This window comes from Pelodiscus sinensis, chromosome 17 (genome assembly GCF_049634645.1).
Source record: "Pelodiscus sinensis isolate JC-2024 chromosome 17, ASM4963464v1, whole genome shotgun sequence".
NCBI lineage: Eukaryota > Metazoa > Chordata > Testudines > Trionychidae > Pelodiscus > Pelodiscus sinensis.
Window position 1 is genome coordinate 33,636,377 of NC_134727.1, and position 14,910 is coordinate 33,651,286.

The 14,910-nt window shown below is 44.9% G+C and overlaps 1 protein-coding gene across 1 annotated transcript in view; it reads right to left on the reverse strand.

Moving 5' to 3' along the window:
• ADAMTS2 (ADAM metallopeptidase with thrombospondin type 1 motif 2) overlaps positions 1–14,910 on the reverse strand; it is a 304,400-nt gene that overhangs the window by 93,878 nt on the left and 195,612 nt on the right. Inside the window, exon 4 of the mRNA XM_075900502.1 lies at positions 6,300–6,502. Within this exon, the coding sequence (XP_075756617.1) occupies positions 6,300–6,502 (203 nt within the window). The remainder of the gene's footprint in view (positions 1–6,299; positions 6,503–14,910) is intronic.

Here is a 14,910-nt window from a genome sequence, read left to right on the forward strand (position 1 = left end):
CCACGAATCGCCACTCCCCAGCCAATGGGAGCTGAGGGAAGCAGTGTCCCGATCATGTTGCTTCCTGCAGCTCCCATTGGCCATGAACAACAATCCACAGCGCATGGGAGCTGCCATCACCCATACCTGCGGAGGTGCAAGTAAATACAGCGGCATCCCGCCAGGGAGTAACCCTGGTGAACTGCTTCCATTTTATTGCCCCACCTGCTCTAGAGGTTGAAACCTTCCCCGTCACCAAAATTCAAGATCCAGTTCAGAAAAATGGCGGCTTGGACTACCTCTTAAGCATAGATTTAGGGGAGCCGACAGCCATGCTGGGCCTCTAGGCAAGGTGTGGGGGAGGCGGCTCTATGCTCATGGGGGTGTCAGGAAGGAAAGAGGCTTTGAGTGGACGGGGCAGTGGCAGCCAGTCCTCAGCAGCATCCAGAGCATTCCATACTGTCTCCCTCTCCAGCCTTTAGTGCTGTCTGGAACATGCCACCCTGCATGCACTCCAGCAGTGATTTAAAGGGCTCTAAGCTCCAAGCACTGCCTTTAGAATCACCAGCCCCGGGAAAATTTCCCCCTCATTGGTGGGCCTGCACAGATTACCCCCATGCACAGGTTGCTGGCCAGCAGACCTGGCAGTGGAATTCCTGTGTAAACCTTAAAAACCTTTTGTAATCAAATTATGGAATTATTTAAAACCTCTCAGCGCATATGGCACTTTCTGGATGTCACCCATGCATGTCACAACCAGAACTACACTACTCATTAAGCGCTCAGTTCTTCTTCCCTTATTTTCATGTAGTATGTAATTTCTATTTCACAATAAACAGTAAGTCTCCCCAGACAATGGATTTTGCCTGGTGTGTTTTAGACACCCCCCATGACCTAGGAAAGCATGGTGAAAGGTGATAAATCAACAGAATCTTTGATATTTGCAGTTTTCATTTGGAAAGGGAGAGTATTTTCCACCCCCCTTCCATGACTATACAGTAGGAAGATATTTCAAGATACTACACAATCTGTTCTGCTGTATTCCATGGGGTTGTGCACCCCATCACACATAGCAATATTGCGTACCCTTGCATACAACAGCACAACTGCGACACCAATGAATTTGAAATTCACTTGCATTGTTGCTATGCGGAGCCAGTGTTTTGAGGTACAGAGCGCACCTTGCCAGACAATATCCTACATGGTAGAAACCACTCGGTTGTAATGGCAGGAGAAATGGCAAGGGCACTCGGCTGCTCCCTGAAGGACTCGCTGAAGTGAAAGCCGCAGTGTTTGCTTAAAAAGGCTGCACTGACAAGGCTTAATCTATGATGTGGGGAGGTACCGAGGTGCTAATGGAAGCAAGAGGTTTCATATGTGGAAATGCTTGAAGGCTGAAAATGAGGTGGGAAGTGGCTTTCTCCACTCTGCTGACACTCGGATAGCTGAGCCAGGTTGTGACTGGCTGCAGCCCAAAGTGTGAACAATCCGCTGGCATCTCTCACTGTTAGTTATGGCCAGACTGTGCCTTCATTTCCAAATGATGGGCGGAGGAAATCAGAGTAGCTGTTCAGGCCATTCCGGGCACTCTACCCCCTGGTTTTTCCTCTCATGATGGACTTTTAGGTGTCGAGATTGACCTGTCACTTTGCTGGCATAAAACAGATTGACTGAATAAGTCATTACATTGGGCTTGAAAAAAATATTGTTTTGTTTGGATTGGCATTGGGCCCCACCCAGCCTCACAGGGAAAGGTTAATTCGGGACACTTTCTCCTAATGCCCTTTGCATACAGTACAACCTAACAAAACCAGGAAAAGTAACCATGTTTGGGTGCCTTCTTTCCGTGTTTCTGATACAGGCTCATATTCAGGGTGTGTGTGAAGGGAGCGAACGCACCCCCGGACCATGGTTCTCCAAGTAAGCGTGAGGTTGGGGTGGTGCGTTACCCCAGTCTCCCTCCTCCCATGCTCCGACCAGCCGGGGGAAGGCTGGAGCTGATTCTTCCCTCCCTCACGGGTGCAGATGAGTCACGGGGGCAGGGTAGCCACCAGCCCCTCCCACTGCTTGCAGCCCTCCCACACAGAAATTCCTGTGTTCAGGCCTGGGGAAGGTGAGTTCTCACAAGAATTTAGCTTTTCAGAATCAGTTCAACATGGAGAATTCAATGGCACTGATGATTTTGCAAGCCATGGGTTTTAATTTCTTCAATCATCTCTGCTGTCTTACAGTAAACACTTTCACCAGACTAACATGGGTCTTTATTTTAGACTTTATAGCATGTTATTGGAGGAAGCTAACACAACATATATTTGTAACTCTGAATGTGTGTATGCACTTAGATAATCCATAGAAAGGACTGTCCTGAGGGCTTGTTAAATTGTTTTATGTTTTTCAGTATGTGCTTTCTGCCCTGTTTCACATCTTTGGTTTCACACAATGTTCTATTTCACTGGCTTGTTTGTACATTGGTATTCATGGCAAATTATCTGTATATATCTTTGTTTGAAAAACACAATAAGTAAATAATGCTCACAGTGGAGATATCACTGACCAGGAAAAGAATGTTTGGTCTGTTTTTTATTTCTTTGAATTCTTTTTTATCAGGGTCAGATTGCAGTTTTATTTTTTCAGTTTGGAAACATCGGCACCAGCATTTCAACTGCCATGTCATCTACACCAGCGCTGATCTGAATTTGATGATGCCACGATAACATACCCCAGAACTTCTGCCATTGATACCATAGATGGTGGGGTACTGGCACAGCAATAGGAAATGTGATCCCAAATTTTAGTATAGTCCCTGCCTACCTGTGGTTTCACTAGATTTTTGTTCTGAATGGTTCTTTCAGTAAATTTACTCTCTGTGGATGCGTGTACACTGCACCCTTAATTCGAAAAAAGCTACGCAATTTGAGCTACGCAAATTGTGAATCTTATTTCAAGTTAATGTTGTAATAGCTTATTTAATAATTTGGCACAGTCTATACAGCGCCAAATTTCAAAATAAACTGCTATTCTGAGATGTCCCCTAATCCTCGTGGAACAAGATTAACATGGACATCGGAATAGCGCACCCGTTATTTCAAAAGATATTTCAAAATAACAGGCATGTTGTCAAGACCCGGAATAGCTATTTCAAGATACCAGAAGTATCCTGAAATAGCGCCGCAATGTAGACGTACCCGGAGGTATTTCTATTTCTTGTGGGATGACATTTTTTGTCTAAAGGAAGTTTTCTGTCAAATTCTCGATTGCTACATTTTCTGATTCGTTCTGTAGCCTTTTTATTTAAACATCAGTAGTTTGGTCCTCCTGATGAAGCTAATGGCAAAATTCTTACTGACTTCAGTGGAATTAGGATTGAGCCAAAAGCTGGTATGCTATTTTAGGTCCAACTCCTTATATTATTTGAAATATGAAGTTTTCCTTTTTATACAGAGATAAATTCCAGGGTCTACACTTTAGTCTGGGTTTTCATCCTGTACTGACCTTCCTTCTTAATGACAGCTACATTTTAATGCTACTTCTGCTATTTTTTACAGTACGTTGCAGTTTGCATTGGAGCATACAATAATGGTTTGGTATCTACACTTCTCCTATGTATTGTCCTACTGTACATTTTTTTGCACTGCTTGCCTTTCCTTCAGAGTCTATCACCCAATCCAATAGTTTGGCAGCATCTACTTTCTCTTCACCCTCAACTGTTTACACTCCTTGGTCATTTTTTTGACACTATCAAGGGTGGCAAAAATATTTAGTAAGCTGTCTCTTGCATTTTCTGAGAAAGTAGTAACAAAATTATTGGAGGCGGGGGCTGAAGGGGTTGATATAAAGAAATAAATCAACTAATTATAGCTATCTTGGCTAAATTATAAAGGGTGGACTTTAAAGGGTCATAGTCCATAGAACCGAGTGCCGGTAGCAATTGGGTCATGGGCCAACCACTTTTGCATTGGGCCAAACCTGACTGGTACTACAACCTCAGTTCACAGATTTGGAGGGGATGTGTGCAGGGACTCATGAGTGTGGGGGAGAAGGAGGGGAAGAGAAAGGTGTGAGTGTGAGGGCAAATCAATCTCCCACACATACATGTTTTCAGGTGGGGCTTTGCTGCCCCTGGTAAACATCAAGCAGATCATTTTCTGGGGTGGTCGAAAGAGCTGTGACCAAGAAAAATAGAATAAAAATGAGCTTCGAAATTATTAGTCTGTTGAAGAGTCTGCCCATGGAATTGGTATCAGTACTCTTCCTGGAAGCTCCCCATTAGACAGAACCCTGCAAAAAATGCTGACAGAAAAAGCAGATACAGGCAGGGAGATGGGAGAGGGAACCAAGCTGTGAGACTATGTTTCCTGTAATATATTCTTTTAGAGTAATCCCACTTTGCAATAGCTAAGGGCTGGAGCCTGTAGATTTCAACTGTGGTTCCTTCTTGTGGGAAGTACATAGGAAAGATACAGGTTAAGGGCAGCATTAAGTAAGAACTGCAGACTATGCAAGAATGGAAAGGAAATCAGACTATGCAAGAATGTGAGGATACGCATGTAAGCTATGCCTAAAAGGAGAATTAGAATGGAAACAACATTGGCTTTTAAATCACTAGATTCTAAACCACTTTTAATTGTTTTTAAATGTCACTTCTTGTATCTATTGTTATATATTTATTTCAGTATAATTAAGGGTAGAACAGCTGTAACAGAACTCCATAGATTTTTAAGGCCAGGGGGTACCGTTGGGATTATCTAGTCTAATTTCCTGCAAAACAAAAGCAGAGAATCCCAGACACCAGTTCCTGCATCATGTTGTGGTTGAACTGCAGCATGCTTTTTCAGAAAGACAGCTGACCATTACTATCACGCCCTGCTGAGTTATCAGCCATTCATAAATAAGTGTAGGACCTGGAATCTTTACGAATTACTGTCCTACCCAAGGTGATTTCTACTGGTGGCTGGTGCCCTACACAACTCAGCACTGGTACCCTCCCCAGGGGTGGGAGTGTGGGGGGGACTGAAGCTGTGGGGGAAAGAGGTTGCGAATGCTCCTGGACTGGACACCATTTACTGTAGTGACATCCAGTCCGGGAGAGCTGGCAACCTGGAGCAGAGCCAGAGCCAATGGTCCACTTCGTTGATTGGGGCTCTAAAAGATTGCATATTTAATTAGACAAACCCAGACATGCCAACAACGGAGCAAAAATATAAATTTCAGAAAACTAAGTAGATTACTGTATATATTCAAAAGCAAAGTGAGGAAACACTGGTCCGGTGGTTTGGGTCATTGTCAGAGTATCAAAAGACTTAATCAAATACGTTTTAAAAAGTTTGAAACCAAATCAATTATTAGAACATAGCTCATAATGGGAAGGTCTACACTATGGGGTAGGGTGGGCAAATACTGGCTGACAGGCCAGATTCGGTTTGCCAGGATTTGCACCTGGCGGGCCCCCACTGCTATATTTACCTGTATGGCCACAGGTACCGGTGATTGCAGCTCCCATTGGTCGTGGATTGCTGTTCCTGGCCAATGGGAGCTGTGGGAAGCGGTGTCCAGGTCCACACCACTCCCATGGGCCAGGAGCGGCTATCTGCAGCCAACTGGAGCTGCAATCGGTGGTACCTGTGGCCGTGCAGGTAACTATAATGGCAGCCCAACAGGGGCTAACCCAGGTGAACTGTCACCATGCTGTGGCCCACCCCTGCTATCGGGGGAGGTTGATCTAAGTTACACAACTTCACCTATGTGAATAGTGTAACTGAAGCCAACATACTTAGATATACTTACTGCGGTGTCTTTGCTGCAAGGTATTGACAGGAGATGCAGGGGAAGCTCCTCTTGGGCTTCTCATTGAGGTGGAGTACTGGAGTTGTCGGGAGAGTGATCGACGGTCTATTTATTGCATCTATACTAGACTAGATAAATCGACCCCTGCTGGATTGATCACTGCCCTGTCGATCAGGCCGGTAGTGAAAACAAGTCCACCATCTAGTTTGCCTATGGGGAATGTAAGGTAAGGGAACATACATCCCAAAGCATAATGACGGCTATCCAGTGCTACTCCTAGAATTCCAAATGCCCCTTTCATGACTCTGGGCTCTGATCCAGTAATGCGCTAAAGCACAAGCTTATCTTGACGCAAGTGAATGGTCCCACTGACAGTACCATTTCTGGCCACGTTTTTTATATACTTACATAGAAGCGGGCTGAATTTTTATGTTATTTCCTATATTGAGAAAAATCCGATTCAAATGGCTAAAGCAAAGTAAATTTACTCAAATTCAATTTTCAATCCTCGGCGCAGGTAACAATAAGTCACTTACGATATTCATCAGGGTCAGAAGGTACTTCTGTACATGTTCCTTTCCATGGAACTGTACAACCGAGTCATCAACTCCCAGAAGAACTTCGATGTTGTAGTCATCATCAGTTGCATGCCTCCGATACCTCCTTCTTGAGCTATTGACTCGGTCTTCAACAAGGCTCAGCATACTGACAAGGTTATCCAGATTACTCAGGTCAGGTGCTGAAATAGAAATCAGGAGCATATTAAGGTGTGCTTGTCTTAATCCTCATCGAAAGGATAAAATATGGGGGAGAAAGAGAGAGAAAGAAAGAGGGCTTCTGCTTTTACTCCACTGTTATATATGTGTAAGTGACTTCATTAGCATTATTCTTCATTTAAACTGTAGAGAATTTACATTTAAAATTCCGCTGTAACTAAGAGAAAAATCCGGCCTACAATATATCCACACTGCAACAAATGTGAATCCTCTCCACATATCTTTGTGGTACCCAATTGTATACTGCCGCATGTTTAGATTGTATGAGACCATCTCTTTCTTACATGTGTTTACAGAGCCTCAGACAATGGACAGCAGGGCTGACAGCCATCATGGGCCCGAGGGTAATGGGTGGGTTCCAGCTTTGTATCCCAGAAGGGGCAGGGCTTTGGGTGGAGCCAAGGGCAGTCAGCCCTTAGTACGGAGCATGGCGCTGGCCCTCCTCTCCAGCTCTCAAAGCTGCATGGAGCAGCGCTCCGTTGCTCCCGTGGCCAATCAAAGGAGCCCAGGATTCCAGCCACTGCCACAGTAGCAGTGGCAGCAGCGGGACCTCTGGGGCTCTTTGGAACACCAGGTCCTGGGGCAACTGCCTCCCCCATTGGTGGGCCTGACAATGGGGCCGAGCCTCTAGACCCTACCACCATTGGCAGTGACACAGCAGGTGCTCTAGGGCTGGAATATGCATGGAAAAAAATTAAGGGGTTCTTAGTACCCACCAGCATCCAGCTTTCCTCCTCTCCCTAGCACATCCCATCCACTGACAGCCCCACTGATCACCCTCTTCCCCTCCTTCCCACGCACCACAATCAGCAGGAGCCACAGGGAGGGAGAAGTGGGGACAGGGTGTGCTCAGGAGAGGGAGGGACCTGGTAGGAAAGAGGTGGAACAGAGGTGAAGCTGGGGCAGGAAGAGGCAGGGCAGAGGTGGGTGCTTGAGAGAAGGGGCGGGGGTGGAGAACGAAGCAGAGCGTGGGTGGGAAAAGGTGGGGCCAGGACTCGGAAAAAGGGGGTAGGTGAGGATGGGGTCTGGGATAGAGGCGGGGTTGGACACCCCCTGGAGGAAGCCGTGTTTGGGCCAACCACAACAAAAATAAATAACACATCCAGGATGGCGCTGGAGTGTACTAATACATTGATATACCATGGGCCTGTGTGAAGTACGATCTTTGCTATGGTTAGAAGTTTCTGGAATAAAAAGACCTTTCAGATGACTTGTGCTGGGGAGCTGTCCCTTACTGCAAATATGACAATGGGAATTAGGTGCCTAAATGGAAATTAGGTGCCCAATGGGAATTAGGTGCCTAAAATATTTTTGAGGACATGTGCCTATATGCCTTCCTTTTATTATTCAGATTTTCCAGCTCTAGAGTCAAGTTTCATTGCAAATGCAATTGCCCATGTATTAAACCATGTGAGGACAAACAAACCACTGCCAATAGGGAGATATTAGATCTATTCATAGAAATGTGAATCTATCTGAAAAGCAATGATGTGGAAAAGTTTTTTACAACGCATGGACTTACTTATTAAACAGAAACCCTGAGAAATATATTCAAGATTTACAAAAACAACAACACAACTTTTCATTCTTTGTTCCCAACTTGACATTTCATATTGAATTACCGTACAACCTCCTAGGTGGAAAATTAGGTAATTAGATAGTTATTCATTTCTAATAGAGCCCATTATTTGACAAATAGGTTACAGTTAATGGATGATCTGCGTCCACTTAAACTAGCTAGAAAACAAACTATTGGCACCTAGCCCTGCATTTAATTCACTGTCACTTGAAGCCTTCAGATTAAGATTGTATGATTCTCTCTCCCAGCTTTCAAAAAACCCACCGACTTTTTCAGCCCATTGGAAGCAAGAGCCCCATAGTCCAGGACAGACCATCTCAAAAGGCACCAGACCTTGCTACGGCAACACGTACAAAACCTGTACCTTCTTCCATGATGAGCAATACCTCTGCCCCCAACAAACCTTTAAAGATTCATGGGTCCTACAAATGCTTATCACAACCTGTGCTCCACCACATCCTGTGCACCAGAAGGCATCAATAATAACAGTATGGGTGAAATCAAACACCCACCATGCTCTTGAATAAACTTGCACAGAAAAATGATAAAGCTCAACAAAGACACTGATTTTATGGTTCATTACAACAATCTGTGACTTATTACCCCTCCTTTATTACACAACTGTAGAAATGTTAGCTACTCCCTTCACCTTACATGGTCTCTTATAGCATGTGTTAACCCCTTTTCATAGAATCAAAGAATACTGGGACTGGAAGGGACCTCAAGCGGTCATTGAGTCCAGTCCCCTGCCATCACGGAAGGACCAAGTACTCTCTAGACCATCCTTGATAGACATTTATCTAATCTACTCTTAAATATCTCCAGAGATGGAGATTTCACAGCCTCCCTGGGCAATTTATTCCAGTGTTTAACTACCCTGACAGTTAGAAAGTTTTTCCTAATGTCCAACCTAAACCTCCCTTGCTGCAGTTTAAGCCCATTGCTTTTTATTCTATCCTCAGAGGCCAAGATGAACAAGTTTTCTCCCTCCTCTTTGTGGCACCCTTTTAGATACCTGAAAACGGCTATCATGTCCCCCCTCAATCTTCTCTTTTCCAAACTAAACAAACCAATTCTTTCAGCCTTCCTTCATAGGTCATGTTCTCTAGACCTTTAATCATTCTTGTTGCTCTTCTCTGGACCCTCTCCAATTTCTCCACATCTTTCTTGAAATGTGGTGCCCAGAACCGGACACAATACTCCAACTGAGGCCTAACCAGCGCAGAATAGAGCGGAAGAATGACTTCTCGTGTCTTGCTCACAACACACCTGTTAATGCATCCCAGAATCATGTTTGCTTTTTTTGCAACAGCATCACACTGTTGACTCATATTTAGCTTGTGGTCCACTATAACCCCTAGATCCCTTTCTGCCGTACTCCTTCCTAGACAGTCGCTTCCCATTCTGTATGTGTGAAACTGATTGTTCCTTCCTAAGTGGAGCACTTTGCATTTGTCAGATTGTTCAGGTTTTGGTCCCTCTCTCCTGGGGTACTGTAGTAATTATAAGGCTTGTCTCCACTAATGGGTGGATCAATACTTTAGTGATTGATTCACCAGCAGTCGATTTAGTGAGTCTAGTGAAGACCTACTAAATTGACCTCTGATCACTCTCCTGTTGACTCCGGTACTCCAGCAGAACAAGATGAGTAAGGAGAGTCAATGGGAGCGTTTTTTCTGTCGCCCCTCCCTCCCCTCAGTGTGGATCATGCAATAAGCAGATCTACAGTATGTCGATTTGAGTTATGTTACTATAGTAACTCAAATTGTGGAGCTTGGATCAACCCGTCCTTGTAGTGTAGACCTGCCCTTTGTTGTCAGAAGAGGACTGCAATGAAATGAAGTTTGAGAAACAATATACTAGAGAATCTAATGGCCCCTTCTGACCTTAAATGTCTATGAAACAGAACCCCAGCGAGGGAGGCATACAAACACATAGTAAAAGCACCAAGGAGTTTACAATCTTAGTTAATAACAAGATGCAACAGGTTGATCACACACATAGGACAGAATACTTGTTTCAGTACCCCTTCTTTCCTCCGTGGCTCCAAACAGGAGCTTTTCCCATGATGAGGACAGTGTTCAATGTAGCTAATGGATGGAGCAATCCTATTCCGCTCCAACTCTTGGGTCAACCTGAAGTTTTTGGCCAGAATCCATGGCTCAACTTGAAAATCGACTGCTTAAGGCTGACTGTGAAAATGTAAACATTCTAGACGAGCAATCCAGAAGGGAGTTCTTCATCAGGGTTTAAAAAACTTGTCAATCAGCCTATGTTTTGTTGTTAATCTTTTATAGCAACCTGAAGTAATTATTTAGCAATCACACAAAACCTCATGAGATTTACTATGAAATCTTGTGGCAACCATATTTTTGTTCTCTATCGGAGCAAACTGTCGTTACTGGGAAATTTGACAGTGAATCTTGTGAGCTTTCTGGAAAACCAGACTGGCTTGGCCATGGGCTATAGGTCACGTCCTGCTTACTTTGCACACAGAGAGATGTAATTGAAAAAATGGCAAAGCAAAGGCTCCTGAATATGATATTGAGGAATGGTTTCTCTTTCCAGGGCTTGGCAGGGGAAGGGAGACTGAATCTCTGAGGGGCTGAATGCTTTGGCATGAGCTGAGATAGGGAGACCCTGTTGATATTGCTGATGACAGGCAGTTTTGATGGCTGTGCTGTCAGATCAGTCTATGCTCTGTTGTTGCTGTTTTTTCAATGGACTGTGGTGTTGTCCTTGGCAGAAGTGTCTGTTTCCCCACCATCACCACGTACATGTTTAAGTCAGAATAAAAGAATGATTCCTAGAAGGTGTGACAGGATGGGAAGCCAACTGCCTGCCACGGCCCTTGAAGAGTTTGAAAGGTTCGACAGATATCTATAGAGAAAGACCTAAGGGGATAGGGATAGAGAGAGGAAGCAGCCCTGGGAGGGAATAATGCTTGCAGAGGGAATCCTATTATTGTTACCTGTTTCCTGGGGCCAGGAGTCTTATAGAGAGAATGAGGCCCTGTTCCCCTCTCACCCAACCCACTGGGAAGGAGTTGGGAGAAGGGCACCAGCCTAAAGGCGGCCTCCTCCCTTACAGCAGTTAAACATTGGCAGGTGAAGGTTGGCCTGCTGAAGGAAGCTCACCAAAGCCTTGCAGCTGTCCTGAGGCACAACCCCAGCTCCAGGAGGAGGGCTGCAGAGAACTCCAGTTTGGTGGAGCAAGAGATCGACTGCTCTAACTGCTCACAATACAGCCCACCTGCTGCAAAGCAAGGTAAGCAAGTGGTCTTCTGGGAAGCCTCTCCGTAGCTGGCTAAGAAGGAGCTGGAAAGAAGCACACAGTCAGACAGGTTGTAAGCACCATCCTGAGGTCTAGTGAAGACGTCAAGGGAGAAGGCAGGAGTAGTCCAAGGAAGGGGTAGAGAGGTAGAATGATTAGTGCCTATCCACCTCAAACAGAACCCAGAGGAAAAGGGGGGCTGGGTTTCTCTGCCTCTCCCCCAGAACAAAGAGGAAGATAAGAGTACTAGACAAGGAAAGGACCAAGAACTAAAATCCCAGATGGCGGTTGAAGGTCAGACTTAAAGGACATTAGATTTTGAGTTTTCTTATTTTGGACATTGCACTTAGATCCAAAGAGAGGGTATGGCCACTTAAAGCAACGGGCCATTGTGGAATTAGCCTGGACAAAGGGCGCACTAGACTGGAAGAATAGCTGCAATATCATGTCCAGACCTAAGGGGGTGCTCTGGAGGTGAGAAACTTGACAACATCTGGATTCTATATTCCTGCCATGAATAATCCTGTAAAGAAGCATGGGATGATCCTAGCTCTATGCATTTATTGACCTTTGCAGCCAGTTACTTGCAGGATTCCTTATCATTTCATGCTTCTTTTCCTTATTATGTCCCTTAGGGTTTGTTTGCACTATGGAGAAGATTTACCTTCTGGCGGTCAATCTTCTAGCATTTGATTTAGCAGGTCTAATATAGATCTCCAGATCGAACGCTGAGAGCAGCCCCCGCTGGTGTCCTGTACTCCTCATTCTGTGAGGAGTAAGGGAAGCCGATAAGAACATCTGCTCCAGTCGGCCTCCCACAGTGTAGACGCTGCAACGGCTTGTCTTAAGGTAAGCTGAATCCAGCTGCACATTTTGCATAGATGGATGGAGTACCTTAAGCCGGTCTGTCTGGTCAAGGGTAGACCAGGCCTTAGTGACCTAACCATTTGCACTGAAGTTCTCCTATTGGGCACTTTGAAGGCAAGCCAACAGATGCCTTTAGTTTTTATTTGGTGCAGCACAAATTCTTCATGCCCAACGTCATTTTTGCTCCCCAGCTTGTTTGTATCTTCTCCAAGACAATTAAGGGAGTCGCAGGTATTAAGTATGCCTCAGGATCTGGGGCAACATCTTTCCTGTGGGACAGCGAACACCCCTCTCCAACAAGCAGCACTGCCCCACACTGTTTCTCACAAGTCATACAAAGCACTTTGCACAGTAACTGCACATTCTGTCCCCTTCCTTAGTATCCTTTCCGAGTTGATTACCCTGTTGCTGCTAGAGATGCCTCCTTTTGATTTCCTCATTTAATCATTGTTCATCTCACCATCACAGCTTAATGGATGGTGCATTGTTACATTCATTCGTTTGCATTATTCCTACCTCCCCCTCCCAACGTATTATGTTCAAATCAGAATTTTTTAAAAAAGATGCAAAATAAACAACACTTATATCTGGTAACAGGAAAAATAAATGAGAAGCAGACGCATCTGTAATAAATTAGTGATTTGTCAATGGCAGGTTCATATCGGTCCACTAACCCCAGCCTTGACATTTCAGCATCCATTAATTGCACCAGCAATTTTACTGTTCAACCATCACATTCCTGCTCTGCTAATTAGCGAGTGTCAGAAACGAGAGAGAGAGAGACAAGAACAAACTACGGTAAGTCTGAACTGCCTCTTCACATTTCCCACATGCCACCTTCCAAATAACCATCCATGTGCAAGCGTTTTGTGCAATAACATTCTAAAAGTTACCTCAGACTGCACCGTATTTTAGTAAATTATCCTAAAGTCTCTCTGAGGTGTTCATCCGCAGCAACATTTGCCTATCCATATACCAGCCACTAGTTATCTGTGTCAGTTTCTGTGTTCCATCTCCTCAAACACTCTTAACATTCGCAAGGGATAACAAACAGACTCTTCTGGAAACGCTCACTTTGCTCCTGCTAGGAAAGGCCCACACTAGTGAACGTGAAACAGCGCATTCTGCAAAGCACAGAGCAGAACCTAACACAAGCCACCTGAGAAGGAAATGCCCACAGAGGCATTATCGCCATCTGAGATATGAGGGTGGGACAAGACACTGCAATTTAATGAGCTTTCGCATTCTGATTGTCCAACTGACTTTTAAAAACGCAGCTCGTTTTCCTCTGCCAATTGCTTAGCAATAAGAATGATGGTCACATGGTGCAAAATGCTTCTTGTTGTGAAACAAGCCACGAAGATCAGCATTTGTGACTCCGTGGACCTGAGCCTAGTGTTCACAGGCATGCGCCTGAAGAAACTCCTGAGTTCAGCTTCCTGTCATTTTGACTGGGCTGCTATAAATTGCAGATTTGCACTCTTGCTGAGCAAGCTGGCTTATGTGTACTGCTGGACTGGGAGAAGGGAAAGTACCATCCTCAGTTTCCTTTGACAGATACTTAACTTGCACAACTCTCTAGCTACTTCCTCAGCACTTCTGAGCCAAGCCCCTTAATTTGCACCCAACATTTGTATGATCACCCCTATTACTTGCACTCTACTCATTTTAACTATCCCTCCCATGAGCAACTGATCTCCAAATTAAGTCTGTTAATTATGTGATACATAAATACTCATCTGTCCCCCCTGGGACAGATTCCCGTTGTTGGATTTGTTCTGTTTTCGGATGCGTGATATATAGCATAAGGGTTCAAATGCAAACCATGCTATGCAAAAGGGATTCATGAATGATGAAGAGGCTGATGTGGTTAAGTAGCCATTTAAAAGAGAAAGCACAAATAAAGGCCATCAGAAACAAAATACGGGTTGCACCTCTATAAACTGGATCTCTCTGGTCTGACATCTGTGGTCCAGAAGAACCAAAGATATTCTAGGATCAGAAAGTCCCAGCATGCTGCTGGGGAAAGGGGGAAGAGGGAGTTGGGAGCCCGGCACTATGTGGGGGAAGGAAATGTGCAACCCAGCTGGGTTGCAATGGGGGAGGAGATGGAAGCTGAGATGTAGTTCAGCTGAGCTGCAGGGTGGGAGGAGCTGAAAGCCAACGTGCGGTTCAGCTGGGCAGCGGGGGGAGCCAGGAAGCCCAGGCAGAGGGGGGGAGCATACCAGGTCAGGGGAAGTCTGGCAGCAGGGGCTCCACAAAGTACCTCCCCCGGTCTGGAAAAATCCCTTATCTAGGACCAGTCAGGTCCCAGGTGTGCCAGACCAGGGAGGTCCAAACTCTACAAAGAAAGTGGAAAAGAGGATCATAGGGCAGAGCTATAAAAACATAGAAAAGTTAGAGGTTTTAAAAAAGAGTAACGATTAGTAGCTGAGCCAAACACATCGCAACTACGTGCCCAGCTAGCAAAAATAAAAAGCCAACAGGCTATTTAAAAGTGAGGGCAGAGAGATTATATCACAGGATTTGGAGCAAGAGTTAACTGCTCCTTTTGTCTTTCTATACAAAAACAGGCAGGTGGCAATCTCATTGATTTGATGAATGGAGGAGAGGTGATGAGAGGTGCAAGCAAATTGAAAAATGGTCCTAAAC